At 39.3% G+C, this 16248-nt stretch overlaps 2 protein-coding genes and 1 long non-coding RNA gene across 7 annotated transcripts in view; 2 read left to right on the top strand and 1 right to left on the bottom strand.

Moving 5' to 3' along the window:
• LOC129409447 (uncharacterized) overlaps nt 1-5581 on the bottom strand; it is a 30745-nt gene extending 25164 nt beyond the window's left edge. The window contains exons 1-2 of the long non-coding RNA XR_008632407.1: nt 5393-5581; nt 2485-2637 (exon numbers count right to left, since the gene is read on the bottom strand). This is a non-coding gene — a long non-coding RNA (uncharacterized LOC129409447). The remainder of the gene's footprint in view (nt 1-2484; nt 2638-5392) is intronic.
• On the top strand, nt 4581-11675 carry tnnt3a (troponin T type 3a (skeletal, fast)). 5 transcript variants are annotated; one of them, XM_020932062.2, is made up of 13 exons: nt 4581-4615; nt 4705-4718; nt 5721-5897; nt 7066-7083; nt 7746-7764; nt 7866-7911; nt 8002-8118; nt 8434-8511; nt 8595-8708; nt 9057-9169; nt 9249-9339; nt 9838-9878; nt 11361-11675. In XM_020932062.2, the coding sequence occupies exons 1-13, from the start codon at nt 4596-4598 to the stop codon at nt 11395-11397; spliced, it is 885 nt and encodes a 294-aa protein (XP_020787721.1). In that variant the 5' UTR covers nt 4581-4595; the 3' UTR covers nt 11398-11675. The 5 variants fall into 5 exon arrangements, with proteins under 5 accessions (XP_020787721.1, XP_055011514.1, XP_055011515.1 ...); XM_055155539.1 differs by lacking the exon at nt 7066-7083; XM_055155540.1 differs by lacking the exons at nt 5721-5897; nt 7066-7083.
• A 964-nt stretch (nt 11676-12639) lies between these two features.
• Nucleotides 12640-16150, top strand: LOC129409513 (protein PRRC2A-like). The gene is made up of 3 exons (XM_055155862.1): nt 12640-12647; nt 13703-13805; nt 15483-16150. The coding sequence occupies exons 1-3, from the start codon at nt 12640-12642 to the stop codon at nt 15948-15950; spliced, it is 579 nt and encodes a 192-aa protein (XP_055011837.1). The 3' UTR covers nt 15951-16150.
• The last annotated feature ends 98 nt before the right edge of the window (nt 16151-16248 follow it).

The raw sequence follows: 16248 nt of genomic DNA, 5'->3' as shown, positions 1-16248 counted from the left end.
GTATTTCATATTGATTAAATGCACAGTTTGAAATAGTTATCAAAGTGTATTTTGCAGGCCAAGAAGGTAGTATTGTGTCTATTATTAACTAATTCTATGCCAACTACATTGTTGCTATGATGTAAGTAATACCTTAAAAATATGCCCACTATCTGTTGTGTTTAGGGCACGCTCTGCGTTGTGGGAGGGACTGGTGGTCAGTCCTATTAGCATTATTACAGCTGCAGCACTACACGACTTGTACATTCACCTACTGTTCCCCTAAAAGAGGGGTTACAAGTTACCACTGAGGAGTGAGCACCAGACGTCCTAGTAGTCCCCAGAGCTAAGCGGTCAAACCAAGATTTCACACATAAAGAGAAGCAAAGGCTGTTCAAAGCGATCACAGTCAGTGGATCATGCGGCACTTACAGGACTGTAAATGACCCAGTGTTCAGGCCCTGGTTAAAAGTGTTTGAAAGGTTAAATGTCACATTCTGTAACGGCACATGGGGTGGAACATAACTTTTGGTTTGCAAAACACTGGCCATAATATCAAAGACATTCATGTTTTTAGAGGCATGTATCAAATGACATAAAACTACAGACTGATATCTACATGTTCAACTGTGGTTGAAGCCAAGTCAGAACTGCTCACATAATGTCTGAAATATAATATATATTTATATTCTTGTGTAGAACTTGGACAGGTGTTGAAATTTACCACTTGTACTATAAAACTATAAACAATGCATCTGGTTTAACCTCATGTAATTGCCATAGCCATATTAAACACATAAAAAGAGCAAGGAGCTATATGTTATTCACCCTGATGCACAGCAGGACACACACACTTGAAGTGTGCCATTTTCTTTTAAAGGTTGCTTGGCACACTGCTGACTCCTCCCATTGTGTATTAGCCTATCGGAAATGCTGTACTACAGTATTCATTTTGATTGGATAAAACATACTGGCTACAAAGAAATGATTTCTTTCATGGTTGCATGCTTATCTATTTGAACAAAAGAAAGACAATTATGATAGGAAATCGATGGAAATTATCGAACATTCATAAACATATTAAAGCAGTATTATGTATTATTTATTTTTATGTATTTATGTATTATTATGTATACATATTTTTATATAGAATTTTACCTTTTACATAAATAAATAAATATTTTTGAACAGATCTTTGCAAAGGACCGTAGCTCACGGATGCTGTTAAGTTATATATTACAGGTATGGATTAATTTAGGTTTTCTTCTCTTTATGACTAAACAAGTACAATACATTTTTAGATAATATCTAATTCATTTGCACCTTTTTGTTCTTCCCTTGAAATCCCAGCTGTTCAGCAGTTACTGCAGCGACAGGTCAGCTCACTGTTTAACAATATCCTGAAGCAAAGGGCTATAGCCTGGGACTATTTGTGGTTCTGGTCTGGAAACATCTGACACCTCGGCTCTGTCAGGCTAACTCACTGTCAGGCTGCTGCTTTAACCCTGTCATTGTAGCGCCCTCTAGAGGACAAAGACAGACCTTTCAGTCTACAGAAAAACGCAGCCCAGAGGAGCCTCCCATATATTAAAGAGGGGTAGAGGTGAGTTATATGATGCTTGCTACAGCTTATTTGGATTGACATCAACATAGAGGAGTCAACTCAGGCTAATCCTAAAGGGTTAGAACATTTAGTTTGTTTTTAAGGGTACTAATGTTGTCATATACAGCATTTCAACAGCTAGTACCACTGAGAAAGATAAAATCATGAGCTACTAATCAAAAGAAGATTGACGAGTTAAAGATACACAATGTAACTTTTCTGTAGTAGATGTTGTCACCATGGAGATGTTATTGCTTTACCTGGAGTGTTCTGCAGTAAAGCATTAACCTTATCCATCTTGCATTTATTCATTAGCAGTTATTTATTCCTAAAAAAAATATCCTGAAAAACATATATTCTCACTGTGAATATACCTCTCCACAGATCTGACCTCTAACTTAAAAATTCAGGGTTTCCCCTGTTTGACTCCATGGAGATAGACAAGCTTAATACCATAGAGTTGAACACTGTCAAAGTCATAGCAACGATCAAGTGACAGACCCTCCACCACAAAAGTTACATCCTGCACCTTTACAAATGTATAAATATTACAAATATATTTCACCACTTCCTTGTAGAGTGCAAATTAATGAAATGTATGTAAGTCTATTGCTGTATAATAACAAAGAAAACCAGCAGGACTTCGCTTTCACTATTCAGTACAAGATGTTTATCTCTATAACCCAGCACCTGCTTTGCTCCAAGACGCCCAAGTCTCCTCTCGCTCTCTGGAGAAATGTGCTTGCCTAATGCAGCACCCCCAGAATAGCAACCCTAGGTGTGTGTGTGTATGTGTGTGTGTGTGTGTGCGTGTGTGTGCGTGTGTGTGCGTGCGTGTGCGTGTGTGTGCGTGGGGGGGGCATCTTGGCTATCCCCTTCTCCAAACTTGAGACTGCACCCACCTTAACGCTTGCCTCCTTGCATCTCCTTTTTTGAGTGCCAGCAAAAAATGGTGGTAGGTGGTCGGTGGGAGGAGTGGGAGGGGTGGCGTGCCCAGGACAGTGCCCCCCAGTCGCCCCTTCGTCCAATGGCGTTGTGGAGGGTATCAAATGTCACTATAACAGAAGGACATAATCAGCGCGGTAAGTTTGCAGAACCTTACAGCCTGTCTCGGCCAACGGGAGCTCACTTCTTTCAGCTTTTCTGAGGTAAGGAAAGATAGACAATGCAGGTTAGATAGTGTGGTAGGCTTTGAGTAGAAAAAACTATTGGAATTCAAGTGCATTTGCCCCCACTTCAAGTTGTGTCCCAACAGCTGCATGTGTTAAAATCACTGTCATGGCTAAAAACAAGCTGCTAAGTTTTGGGTTGATGTGACAAATTTGAGTTTTTGATATGAAATGTTAAAATTTGTATTATTTACATTGTATGCATAGTAGTCTAGTCTTCCAGTTATGCAGATTGACCCATTTAAATAACAAGCGCTTAGGATTTCAACAGCTGCAATCACAGAACACTTTGTTGTTGTTTCTCTGCCCGCTCTGGTCGGGGTCCAGCGGTCCATACCTGTGGGATTTACAATTGGCTTAAGGCCTTTGAAGTGGCTTTCCACTGGAGAAGAAAGAAGATGATCCTAATAAGTTATGCAATTGGCCAGTGAGCAGTAGACACGCCTGTCAAGTTATTGTTGACGATGGCTTACACTGGAGACAGAGTTTAGACATTGTTAAAATACATTGTTGAGTGGGTGTGGCAGGTGCGTACAGGAAAATGGATCAACAAGTTATCATCTTGAAAGGAAGCCAAGAATGTTAACAAGGCCACTGAATATTTTGCTTAGTTGACATATTGTGTAGCGGTTAGAAACTTCACAAACTACCTGCCTACTTGAGACCTACACCCTCTTGAACTTCTCCTACCCAATTTGAGTTTATTTTAACTCACAGTCAGTGGGGAGGTATGCAAAAATGATTGAAGGATCCATGTGAGGGTGACACGACCAGATAAGGGCATGGAGGTGGAATTATGGGTAGTGGTCCAAAGGCGAAGGGGAACCCAATCTTCCAACATAGAGTCGCTGAAACCGGAGCCGAGACCTCCGCAGCTGCCCGTTAGAAATAGTTTTGATGTCCCACGCTAATGCCGTTAATGGCCACCTAAGCTAGCATCTAATCGCTGACAGATCTGATTATGGATAAACCCGGGTCATGTATGTTTATCATTGAAGAGACAGTCCATTGTTAGCGGAGGTGAAAGGAGTGCATAACTAATACTTAAATGACAGTAATTAAATATATAATTGTAATATGTATTTCTGAACAATTTTACTTCTACTTGGCCGAGGTTGTTAATCTGTCAGTTAGTCTGGGTAGGTGGCCATCATATACCAATATTTGCAAATAATAATATTAATAATAATGGATCAGATTTATATAGCGCTTTTTTGGACACTCAATGACGTCTTACAGTGATAGCATTAATAAATTTGTATTTTTTGCTATTTTTATTGCAATAACATTGACTTTCTAACTTTAATTTTAAGGTTAAGGTATGGACACATTATGGCCTATATATGTTTAAATGGCTATAGGGCCCTATCTTGACCTTTAGATTGACCTTTTTAAACCCCTTTTTAACTTTTGGTTACCACATCATTCCTCTTCCCTTCCTCTCAGACTGTGGGCATATGTCTAAGTTTGGCTACTCTTCTCACTTATCATTGGTGTAGAGGTTTCATGTCCTGGGCTCATATTCCCGAGTCTTTAAATAATTAATTGTAAACAATCGGGAGAGATATTTTAGACTATTATTTGAATTCTTATGAGTTTGAAGTAAATGGTTTTGTAAGCTTTGGTTTATTTGGGGATTTTTAATGAGGTGAAGGGTTGTGGGAGATATGTCAAGGCCACTGGAGTGAGGTATGGTCAGGGTGGGGTTGGCTGCAGATATTTAAGACATTTGAAACATAATCCCAGGCTAAAAATACTCAAATGGCTGCTAACTTTCTTCTAGCAGGGATACTTTAAGTTCTTCTCCTCTCTCTTCTCTTCAGGTTGGAAAGTCCACTGTCACCATGTCTGACACAGAAGAAGTGTAAGTCAAATTACAATTGTTATCATAAAGCTGGACAAATGGGTATGTGAAATTGTGAACTGATTTTTTCCTTTAAATGTGTCTTTCAGTGATCAGGTGGAGGGTAAGTATTCCTTTCTTTGTGACACAAATGCAGACAACATTCTGTAAGATTTGGTAAAACCATGAGGTCCATGCTAATCTCCAGTGATGTTACATTTAATCTGTATATCTAGTTTTCAGCCCTTTACATAAAGATTCTGTATGAACAGGGTTACAGTTGTATGTTTGCAGGTTTGGCTTGACTCCTCAGATTCCTCTGTTTCTCTTAAAGCAAATCTGCACATACTGGATGTTACTATGCTGCTGACGCATGGCTGCAGGCTCTATCATTGACAATAAGACAGTGCTATATTTACAACGGGCATTGAAAAATACAGGTGAAAATACAGCAGTGTCTAGTTTTCAATGATACCTGCAGCTCTGCATGACCATCTGCAATCTACAGTCCCCTAGAGCCAAGTGTAAGGCCTTTAATGGTGTAAATGCTCACATTTACACATTAAACAGTGCCTTCAGCTCTGGGGACTGTGGTGTGTATGCTTAGCATGGATCCCAGTGTACCCAGGTTTTGCTCTATTAAATGTCAAAAATGGGTACAAATGGGATCTTGTTGGTAATGCTCCTTTCCTTCTTTTCTCGGATGGACGTGAAGAATACGATGGTAAGACACAGCCTACAGACTCCAAATGTTATTCGCACTAATGTAATCACATTTTCGACGTGTGTTTTTCTTACCCCAAACCGACCTTTGTGGCATGCCTCTTCACTAACACGACTGAAAGACAGTTGAGAATATAGTGTATATCAGTCAGGACCAAGACGCTTATACTGGTCTCTCCGGAAAACCATCACATCATTATCATGACATTACACTTGTGAAATAACTGCTCGCTTTTTACGTGCTCTAGCGCCGCCTGGTGGTAGTCCCGCAGACTGCTGCAGCCTCCATAATGTCTGACACCTGTCCTGTTGCTCTGTCCCATGAAAGTATAATGCTCTGTCCCCATGGCCCCCCATGTTAATGCTCTGACGCCTCTCCTCCCCGTGCCTGCTGCATGTTTAGCTGTAGAAGAGGAGGTAGTAGAGGAAGTAGAAGTGGCCCCTGAGGCGGCCCCTGAGGCCGAGGCAGAGCCAGAGCCAGAACCAGAGCCAGAACCAGAGCCAGAGCCAGAACCTGAACCAGAGGTAGAACCCGAGCCAGAACCAGAGCCCGAGCCTGAGCCTGAGCCCGAGCCTGAAGGTATGTGGCACCAAGGGGAGGGGTATTCTATCATCCTTAAACCTACAGACAGGTGCGCTCCACCGGCTACAGCCACCCAGACAGACCGCTCTGCTCCAGACGCACATGTTTACATGTCTGCTAATGCTAATGCTAATGCTACCTTCCCTTCACCTCTGACATACAAATGATTTCATATCAAGAGCTAAAGCTGTCAGTCTACAGTTACAGCATGACTAATCATAAGGCCAAAGCTTTACAACAAAACTTTAAGTAGAACATTTATAGACGTCTGGCTTATAAATTAAAATGAACTTCTTACCTTTGTGGAAATGTGACACAGGCCCCTTTTGCCTATATGAGAACCATATCAAACTATAATGTTGAACATCATATATGCATTTAAATCCTATCTATGCCAATTGTTGCCCTACTAGTTAGCATACAGTGTGGCTGCTTGGTGTCTTTGTAATGCACTGCAATAATGTCTTGTTCAATGTAAAACATAGCTCTAGTCCACTAATTTGCCTATGCTTAAATATAGCTCATGCCACCTCTGTATGCTAATGGTTTACTGAGGCCAGGTACATACTTGTGGTACAAATGTATTTAAATAGGCAGCCTACAGTTAAATTCCCAATGTTGGCCTCCTTCAGTGTCTGACGCTAACTATATCTGTGAACATGTACTGGCTGTTCATGGAGTACATGTCAGCTGACCTCTTCTGGTTTGGCTTTGATTACCTTTGTTACAGCAGACAGAGGTGCCCTAGCATGGCATTAGATCAGTCAGACTAAGATGTTTTAAAACTGTATTTTTCACTTCTGTCCGTTTCTGGGCTTGGCCTCTGACTCTATTGCATCCACATGCTGTCTGGGTGTACCTTTCTGACTCTGTAAATCATCCTATAGCCTGTGGAAACAACTATTTTAGTCACTTTGCTGTAGTCTACCACTATACAGTATTTAGTATCTCAAATAGTTGCTAGTTCTAACACTATTTATACATACTTATGTATAATGTCTTTGTTCATTATAATGTGTGCAATGATTAGCAAACAGTTTGTTTGCCACCGTTGAACTTGGCAACTATCTGAGTAGCGTATCCATGTGACTGTAGAGCTGCGTGTCAGCTTGTGTGCCTGCTAACTCTTGTATTCTGCTCTGTTCTCGATGCTTGCTGCATGCAGAGGCCCTTGAAGAGGAAGGTATGTTGATCTCTAATGAGACTCTGATTTTTGGGGGACCATACTGTCCTGGTCTACGTCTGTACTGTACTGGGCTGGGGAACGCCTGCTGTTCACAAAATGTCTGTCCAAATTTTATCTGTTTGTCCAACTCTAGGAGCGCAATTGGAGAATTTAAATATTTACTAAAAATACAATTTACAATTATCTTTGAGTAAAAGAAAAGGGTGAAAGAATATTGACGCTAACATGTGCTTCACTGCAGCGACCCCACCGCTAAACTCTGCCACATGCTATGCCCGCATGGCATGTACCGCAGGAATCTGGTTCTTCCGAGAAACAATACACTATATTTCCTTGTCTTGCTTGTTGATTTGGGGTCAAGCCAACAAAACCATTAAGCAATACAATGGACACAGGGAGAAATCTAAAACCACAACTTAACAGGACTCAGACCATAACTTCACTCACAGCAAGATGATTTATCCTTATCCTGTTAAAACTCTTCTTTTTTAATATCTTTTTTGACTGTTTTCTAGTTGATCTTTTTCTAACCATAACTTTGAAAAACATGTTTTGCTATGTAACTTTATTAAAGTATAATTACTGACAGAAATGCAATAATCTCCAGTGTTTCTAACCCCAAAACATGTACTTGTCCCTTCTTCATTTTTAACTTGCAGAGGAGAAGCCAAAGTTCAAGTAAGTCCCATTTATATTAGTAACAAAGATTTAAATACCTTTCTTAATATATTCAAATGTATTTTGTACAACTAGACTCAAGTATTTTAACTGTTTCTTAGGCCTAGCGCTCCCAAAATCCCAGATGGTGAGAAAGTGGACTTTGATGTATGTATATTGCATATATATTTAAACTTAAATCCATTTTTTTGAGTCAGTGTGGCAGGATATGACATGGCTTGTGGTTATGTGGTACAGGACATCCAGAAGAAACGTCAGAACAAGGATCTGATTGAGCTGCAGGCCCTTATCGACCAGCACTTTGAATGCAGGAAGAAGGAAGAGGAGGAGCTCATCGCCCTCAAGGAGAGAATCGTGAGTTTACAGATTCTCACAAATGTATTCTTTAAAATCAAATGTGAATAGACTATTAAGGAAATCTGTGGCAATATACATTTTGGATTGAAATGGCATACAGTCATGCATACAGTCATGGTGGTTAGTAACAAGAATAATAGGTTAATGGGGAAAAAAGTGTTAGTAACTGCAGATTTTGTGGTGCAGTCTCATTTGCATACCACCTAAAACATAATATCAAATACTAGACCTATTAAATAATACTTTTCACAAACAGTAGACTTTTTTCTTGTGTGAACTATGAGACCATGTGTTTGTATTGCTGTGCTACAGGAGAAGCGTCGTGCTGAGAGGGCTGAGCAGCAGAGGATCCGTGCTGAGAAGGAGAAGGAGCGCCAGGCCAGACGTGAGGTCCGTGATTAAACGCAATTTTACACGGAAAAAAATGCACACACAGTAGTCACTCAAACTTTTATTCCACATGTGACCATCAGGAGGAGAGGCGGGTCAGAGAGGAGGCTGACGCCAAGAAGAAGGCAGATGAAGAGGCCAAGAAGAAGTCTGCTCTGTCCAACATGGGCTCCAACTACAGCAGCCATCTGCAGAGAGTGAGCACTGCATGAATACACAAGTGATTGGGGAGCACTTCACTTTACAATACAGTAATGGCATGGGTAAGGGGTGGAAATAGCATGGTAAGGAATAGTGTCATTATGGTGTAGGACTGTGCATTTATTTAAATTTTACTTGAGATTGAGATTATGTAATTTAAAATCATTAATGATCTGGTCAGGAACAAAGGTAATTGATAATTGGAGATACATATGTATCCACCCATTTACTTTGTTAACAGACAATAATTAAATGAGAAATTAGCAGTCCAATACAAAAATGTAATAAATTCATATAAAACATATTGCCGTATTATTTGTATTAACTTTACCATTTCCAAACAGGCTGACCAGAAGAGAGGAGGCAAGAAAGAGACTGAGAGAGAGAAGAAGAAGAAGATCCTGGCCGCCAGACGCAAGGCCCTCAACATTGACCACCTGAACGAGGACAAACTGAAGTACGGACCCATATATATTTATGATACTTCTTTATATGTGGCCTGTGCTCTAATGTGCTGTATATTATTTGTGAAACAGGGACAAGATCAATGAGCTGTATGACTGGATGCGTCAGCTGGAGTCCGAGAAGTTCGACCACATGGAGAGACTGAAGAGGCAGAAATATGAGGTGAGGATGCCCAATTATGTTTAATCACAAGTCTTAACTAGCCATAACAAATATCATTTCAAAATATCAAAAGTAATTTTACAGCGTGGCGCATTGCTGAAACACATGTATGTTCCCATATATAATAGAATGATGGAAATATGGTCTACTTTTTTAACGTGTTCTATTTTTTACTCCTAGTTTGTTGAAACGGAAAGGCGTTACAGCAATTGTGGTAAAATTACATAACCTAACCCATTCTCTGTAGTAATATGAATACTAAAATGTATTTTTATAAATGTCACCTAACATCTCATTTTCATCTTTCATCTCAACATAACATAACAAATCTTATTTTCTTTGACACTAAATGACCTTTTCACTTATAGGTTTTGGACATTGCACATTTTACTAAAATTTTTTTCCCTCCTATAGCTTCCTCGAGATGGCTTCCTCTGATTGGTCCAGCATTGTTTACTACCTTATATTTCAATGGTGAATGTGCTCTTTGATTCCCAGGTTACAACCCTGCGTAAGAGAGTGGAGGAGCTCAGTAAATTGTAAGTAGAGCAGAGCAGTTTGTACAGCAACGGCTCGCTGCATGAGGCTAGAGAAGTTAGCATGTAGGAGCCCGCAACCCAGAAGACAACCAATGCACCACTGCTCTCCAGGTGTAGGGTTGTTTTACAAGTCAGATATTAACTGTAATATTAAGGCTCAACATTTAAGGCAGTATTTACTATACTTATTTACTGCATTTGTTAAGTTAAAGACAAACAGCTGTACAAGCGGCTGTTTTGATCAATTCTTTATGCACGTTTAGTCAATAAGTAAATGCAGTTACCCACATAGTTACCCTCATATCAACACACACATAACTAACACTTCAGGCACTTCAGATTCCTTTTAGCACTGAAATATTGCAACAAATTTACTATACATTCCAGTTCAGTTAAAAGAGCCCTGATGAAACTATAATTTCTTCAAAAATATTAAAAGAGTGGTGTGAGTCTGGTTGTGCAGGTAAGTAAGCTATAGCTCTGGCTTCAAGCTAACGCAGCATTTGTTTGTGAATCTTGCTTTCCCACAATGCACTAGGAGACCAATATCCAGTCCGTCAAGAAACAGGCGAGTTTCCACGTCACTGAGGTAACACTATGCCAGGTGTTAAAATGGCTGCTGTGTCATTTTCAGGTGCTCACATACAGGAAGCGCATTGATGAGTGGCAGAAGCAGTAAGTACAGTGCGGTCCATGCTGCGTTCACTGACCACCAATAATCGCTACATTTAACTCCAGTTTTGAGTTAACCTAATTCATCTTACAAACCAAAACACTACTTAAGAAAGACAAGGACAGCTGATTTACTTCAATTTCTAACTTTAACAAAATGACTATCTCCACTTCTATATCTTTATTATATTGTCCAAAACCATACTGACCAATTTTATGTGTAATTGATAATTGGAGTTTTAACTTCAACATGTAACTCTAAATTAAAATGTGTTTAAGTCTACAGATGTCATGGTCTTCTTTAATGACTAAAGCTCCAATGTGTCAATGCTCTGATGAAAAATGTATTGGATTTTGCAAACATCTTGTGTTATTACTCATCATATCAGTAACATTAAAGACTATGTGGACTGTGTAATATGTTGATTTATACAGGTAAGTCCTGCATGAGCTGAACTTGTGGGCCAAAGTTGTGATTTTATGTTGCATTGCATGTTCAAATTCTGTTAAGTAATTTATATGAGACATGGTTTATAATCCTTCCTTACTGAATATTTTAGGTTGTAATTTATTGTGTAATGTATTTGTATTAGTGCCCCTTTGAATGTTATTGTGACAGATTATAGAGTATTGTGTTTCAGTCATAGATTTACGTTCAGTATGCACTTGTTTATTTTATCAGTTATTCTTTTCAAATTAGTCACCACCAGAGCGATGTGCTCTTCAACACGTTTATGTGAAACCCAACATGTAATTTTCACAATATTTTTCATATTTGACTTGCTTTTTCCTCATCTTTCTGTATTACAGCAGCAAGAAGGGAGCTGCTGCCCGCCGCAGAAAGTAAACAGGAAGTCCCCTCTCATCTTCAGAAACCAAACGCGATCATCTTGAACACACGCCTGATAAAGCACCGCATACAGTGGCGAAGGTCGAAGCGCCGAAGAAGCCCGTAGAGCTGAGGTTCACCCTGCAAACTCCAGTCCACTCCCAACACACATGCCAACAGAGCATTTAGCTGCTAATGTTACTAATGTTGTTGTAGGGAATGTTGTTGTCTCGCTTCCTCGCCTCGACTGTTTGGTTCTCAGTATTTTTGTAAATAAAGTGTGACTCTTCAAGCCATGTCTGTAGATCTGTTGTTATTCAGAAATCAATAAAGTTCAGTATTTTTAGACGCGTAATTTTACAGTCATTTGTTCCACATGGTTTTTACTGACCACAAGAACTTCTCATTCACTTATACGGTGTTATGGTTGTTGTATCAACCACTCAACTTTGCTATCACTCTCATTACCCTGGCATCTGTTTTTCTGATACTCACAAAAACACATTTCAAAGCCTAAATGCTTATAATGAAAATTTACGTTGTAATTTGACAATTGTGTTTATAATGTTAAATGTCTTTCATGTTGATTTATTACCACGTCACCTAAAAGGAGCACTGAAGCTTTTTTGGTTGACGGCTTATCAGCTGCTTGTCTCTGCTTGCCACCACGCTAACAGTATGAATGTTTTTTTTATATATCTAACTAACTAAATGATAATATAATAATAAATAATGTAATTGAATAAAGGCAAGATTAATCATAATGCCATGCAGTGGAACATTCCTGGCAAGGAGAACAGAAAAGTTAAATATTGCACATTTAAATGCTCAAAAACCAATGTCAGTACAGAAGTGCATTCTAGGGCAGTTTATTAACTTTACATTGCCCACATGTCTCTGCCATGTTTTGCCTCAATGGAGATGTTAATGCTTTGCATTAAATATTAATCAAGCTTTTATTCATTAATGCTTGATTATTGTGTGGAACATTCTAGGCAAAGCAATCCCCATGGAAACACGTGACAGCCCTTCCACCAAAAAAGTTGCATAGTGCACCTGAGCTTATTTTAAAACAACAAACTGGGTAATAAAGACTGAATGGTTACATGTTGTTTGCCATTTTAAAGCCTTTACTTTATAATTTAAAAAGTTTTTCACAATAATTAGCACAGGCAGACCCCCAGTCATTGGGACTGAGATATTTTCAGATGATAAGTGGTGACTGTAGGCAGGGTGGAAAGTAACTTCTTACAAATAATCATGTCACTGTAAGTGAGTGGATATTTGAGGTAACTGATTTCTAAACCTGTTCTTTTTTTTGTAGTTGACATTCCTTTCTAAACCTTCACACATATAACAGCACAGACAAAGCATGAAAAAACAAATGTAAGGACAAATATAAAGCAGCATTATTTTCTGTTGGTGGGGTAAATGTATGGAATAAGTTGGACCTGAAATTAAAAGACCTAAGAACACTAGACAACCTTAAGAGGAATATTATAAACACTTATGCTGAAGTGAATTCTGATAGCAGCATATGTATATTATATGATGTATATCCTAATTGTTATATTGGCTATGGGCATTGTGGATTGAACAGTATGTTGTGATTAAAGTATTAGCAGCAACACTAATCTTACACTTCTGCGTATTTATTTTCAAGACTCTTATGTACATTATTTGTTTTACTGTAGCCTCTTTGAGATGTCTGAATACATAAACTTAACTGGATTGAAGAACTGAAAATTGGGGTTTTAAATTACTAAACTCTGTTTTACCTTCTTGATTGGTCAAGTTAAAAGCGTAATCTAAAATCCTTATGAAACTGTGTTAAAACAGAATAGGTGACTATACTCTTGAAGAGTATTTTTCATGCATACGTTTTTTTACTTTTACAAGTTTTGCAGCAGTACTTGTACCTATATATGAACTCGTGTAACTGTATTTATTTGACTAAACATTTTCAGTACTCTTTCCAGGAAAGACTAGGTCAGACAAGTACAGACAGGTGTGCACTGTGGTCATTCATTAACTGCATAGAACTTGTGTTTGTTGTGTGATATAATTTGAGTGAGTTTGAGAAATTAATTGTGCCATGCATTATCTCCAAACTTGGCAAGCCAAACTCTTAGGGCTTTAGTGTGTTTGGTATGACAAATACATTCTCTATTCATTCTCTACTTTATATCTTAAAGTAAAGTCCACTATCACAGGAGGCAGGGCTAACGAAAACTCTTGTCCCTGTTTGCTCTCTGCTTTCACCATGTTTGTGTCTATGCTACTCGTATGGATATGTCTCTGCTTCTTTATTTATTCTATTCAGGTCTCGGCAGCCCAAAAACTTCCCTCCTGGACCCTTCGCTCTTGCATTTTTAGGGAACGCAGTCAATTTAAGTCTTGACAACCCTCTGAAGCACTTTGAATCAGTAAGTGCACTCAATATCTTTTTTGTGTGTACTGTAGGCAGGACCATCATAATGGCGGAGATAAAAGCAAGAAATTGGCTGCTTATACTGAAGGAGAACCCAGATATAAGCCTGCTTTATTTAATTAAGTCCACAAATGTTTTACTTTGTTTAAACACTGTCTGGCCATAAAGAACTGACTAAGCTGGACCTTGAACAGATAAACTGTACTTTTATTTGACTTTGTCAAAACCTGATCTCAGAAGTTAAGCAACGCCGCACATGATTAATACTTGGGTGGGAGACCATTGATTATTCCATGAGCCACAGTGGGGCACCAGTGGCAAAAACTGTTCTTGTGTCCTTAGGCAAGGCAGTGTTAGTGTTAGTGATGGTCAGAAGGGCCAATGGCACAGATTGGCAGTCTCTCTTCTGTCAGTCTACTTCAGGGCAGCTGTGGCTACAGTATTAGTTCCACCACCGAGTATGGAGTGAATGAATAATGCACAAAATTATTAAGCAACTTTGAGAGTTGGGAAAAGAGCTATGGGTAATTTCACACCAAATCTCCGAATGCCCCCGCCAGACCATCTCATATTTGACTGAAAAAATTATAGGAGGTTCACACACTTTCCAATAGGAAAAGTCTAAAATTTTCACTCCCAACTCTTTATAAATTATTCTGTCAACTCTCCCCTGCCCTGCTTTGAGCAGAGTTGTCCAAGGAGCCACTTTCAGATGCTGTATCTAAAAAACTATTTAAGGTAGGTCCTTAAAATTACTTGTAGAATACGAAACATAAAAAGTACTTGTAGAATATGAAATTTTACACATGTGCTTTTGATTTATCACAGATTTCTGGGGGATTGAATTTGCTCAAAAATTTAGGAAGACTAGATGTCTGTTTTTAACATATCCAAAATATGTGATGGTGTTCTGCCTTATTTTTGCAAAATGAATTTTTGCAAAATGAATTTTTGAAAATGCGGTGTCTGCATACATGCATAGCATTCATGGACTATGAAGGCACTTTCAGAAGCTAAGAAAATGCTCTGATTTCATGACACACAGCTTAAACTCAACAAAATGTTTAATTTCAGTCTTCATAAACTATACTTGAAGTATAACTTATATGTAGTCCTTAAATATAGAAACAGAAACGTGTCTGTTACGATCCTGCGCAATGAAACAAAGAAACTGCGCAACAAAAAGAGGGAGGCGAGGGGTTATATATTTTTATTAACTAACAAAAACATATACAATGTGGTGGGTTAAAGTCAGTCATCAGTAATGTGCGCATGTTGTTTGCCATGAGATGTTCTAAGTGTGGTGTTGCTGTGTCAAGATGGCATGAGCATGTGAAGTCCATGGCTGACAAGCTGGAAAGTAGATTTGCAAATGCACTTGCAGTACCAGATACCAGAGATAATCACTGTTTCAAGCCAGTCAGTGCAACATCATCTGAGGTCAGCATAGTGTCTGGAATTGTTGGATTTTTAGTCCACTATGAGACAGAACATGCAGAAGAAGAGTAGGAAAAAAGCTGAGGCACTCAAAAAGTACAAAATAATTAAAAGCCTTTAATACCACATGGCAGATAAAGTTAAAATACGCCAACGCATTTTGGCCCTTCGGCCTTCATCAGGGCTTCATCTTGTGTGAACTATGAGACCATGTGTTTGTATTGCCGTGCTACAGGAGAAGCGTCGTGCTGAGAGGGCTGAGCAGCAGAGAATCCGTGCTGAGAAGGAGAAGGAGCAGTTTGCCCTGATGAAGGCCGAAGGGACGAAAACTGTGCCTGTTTCACCACCAGAGAGTCTCTCAGCTCTCCCCTCACCCAAACCTCCCCCTACTCCACCTCCTCAGTCCTTACCTGGTCCCTCACCCAAACCTCCCCTATTCCACCTCCTCGGCCACCTCCTCGGCCCTCACCTGGTCCCTCACCTGGTCACTCACCCAAACTCTCCCATGCTCGCCCTCCCCCGCCTTTCCCCAGAGCTGTTATCACCAAGAGCTAGGACGCACAGGGCCTCTGCTGTCCCAGGACATACAGTCATGATAAAGGTAATATCAGGCTGGGGCCCTGCGATGGAGCTGTATCTCCAGTTACAACACGTAGACGGATTAAAAGAAGGACAGTTAGACTGTCTAATCAGAGACATTTAGTTCACATTCCCTGTAAGAAGATAACATCCAGTCCTACTGAAACTAATCAGAAACTTGCTGTGCTCAATGTCAGATCTTTATGTAACAAATCATTTCTAATTCATGATTTTATTTCTTCTTTTAATCTTGACTTTATGTTTTTAACTGAAACATGGCTTGACAAAAACACAGGTCGTGCAGTGCTAGTGGAATCAACCCCTCCCAACTTCAAATTTGAATCTGAAATACGAGCAAATAAAAAGGGTGGAGGAGTGTGTGCATTTTTTAGAGATCATTTGGTTACACATAGGTTGTCATT

The sequence above is a fragment of the Boleophthalmus pectinirostris genome, unplaced genomic scaffold, assembly GCF_026225935.1.
Source record: "Boleophthalmus pectinirostris isolate CB_2022bp ecotype Guang Dong unplaced genomic scaffold, ASM2622593v1 HiC_scaffold_2, whole genome shotgun sequence".
Classification (NCBI taxonomy): domain Eukaryota; kingdom Metazoa; phylum Chordata; class Actinopteri; order Gobiiformes; family Gobiidae; genus Boleophthalmus; species Boleophthalmus pectinirostris.
Note: the sequence above shows the minus strand (reverse complement) of the source record. Positions and strands in the feature narration are given on the sequence as shown.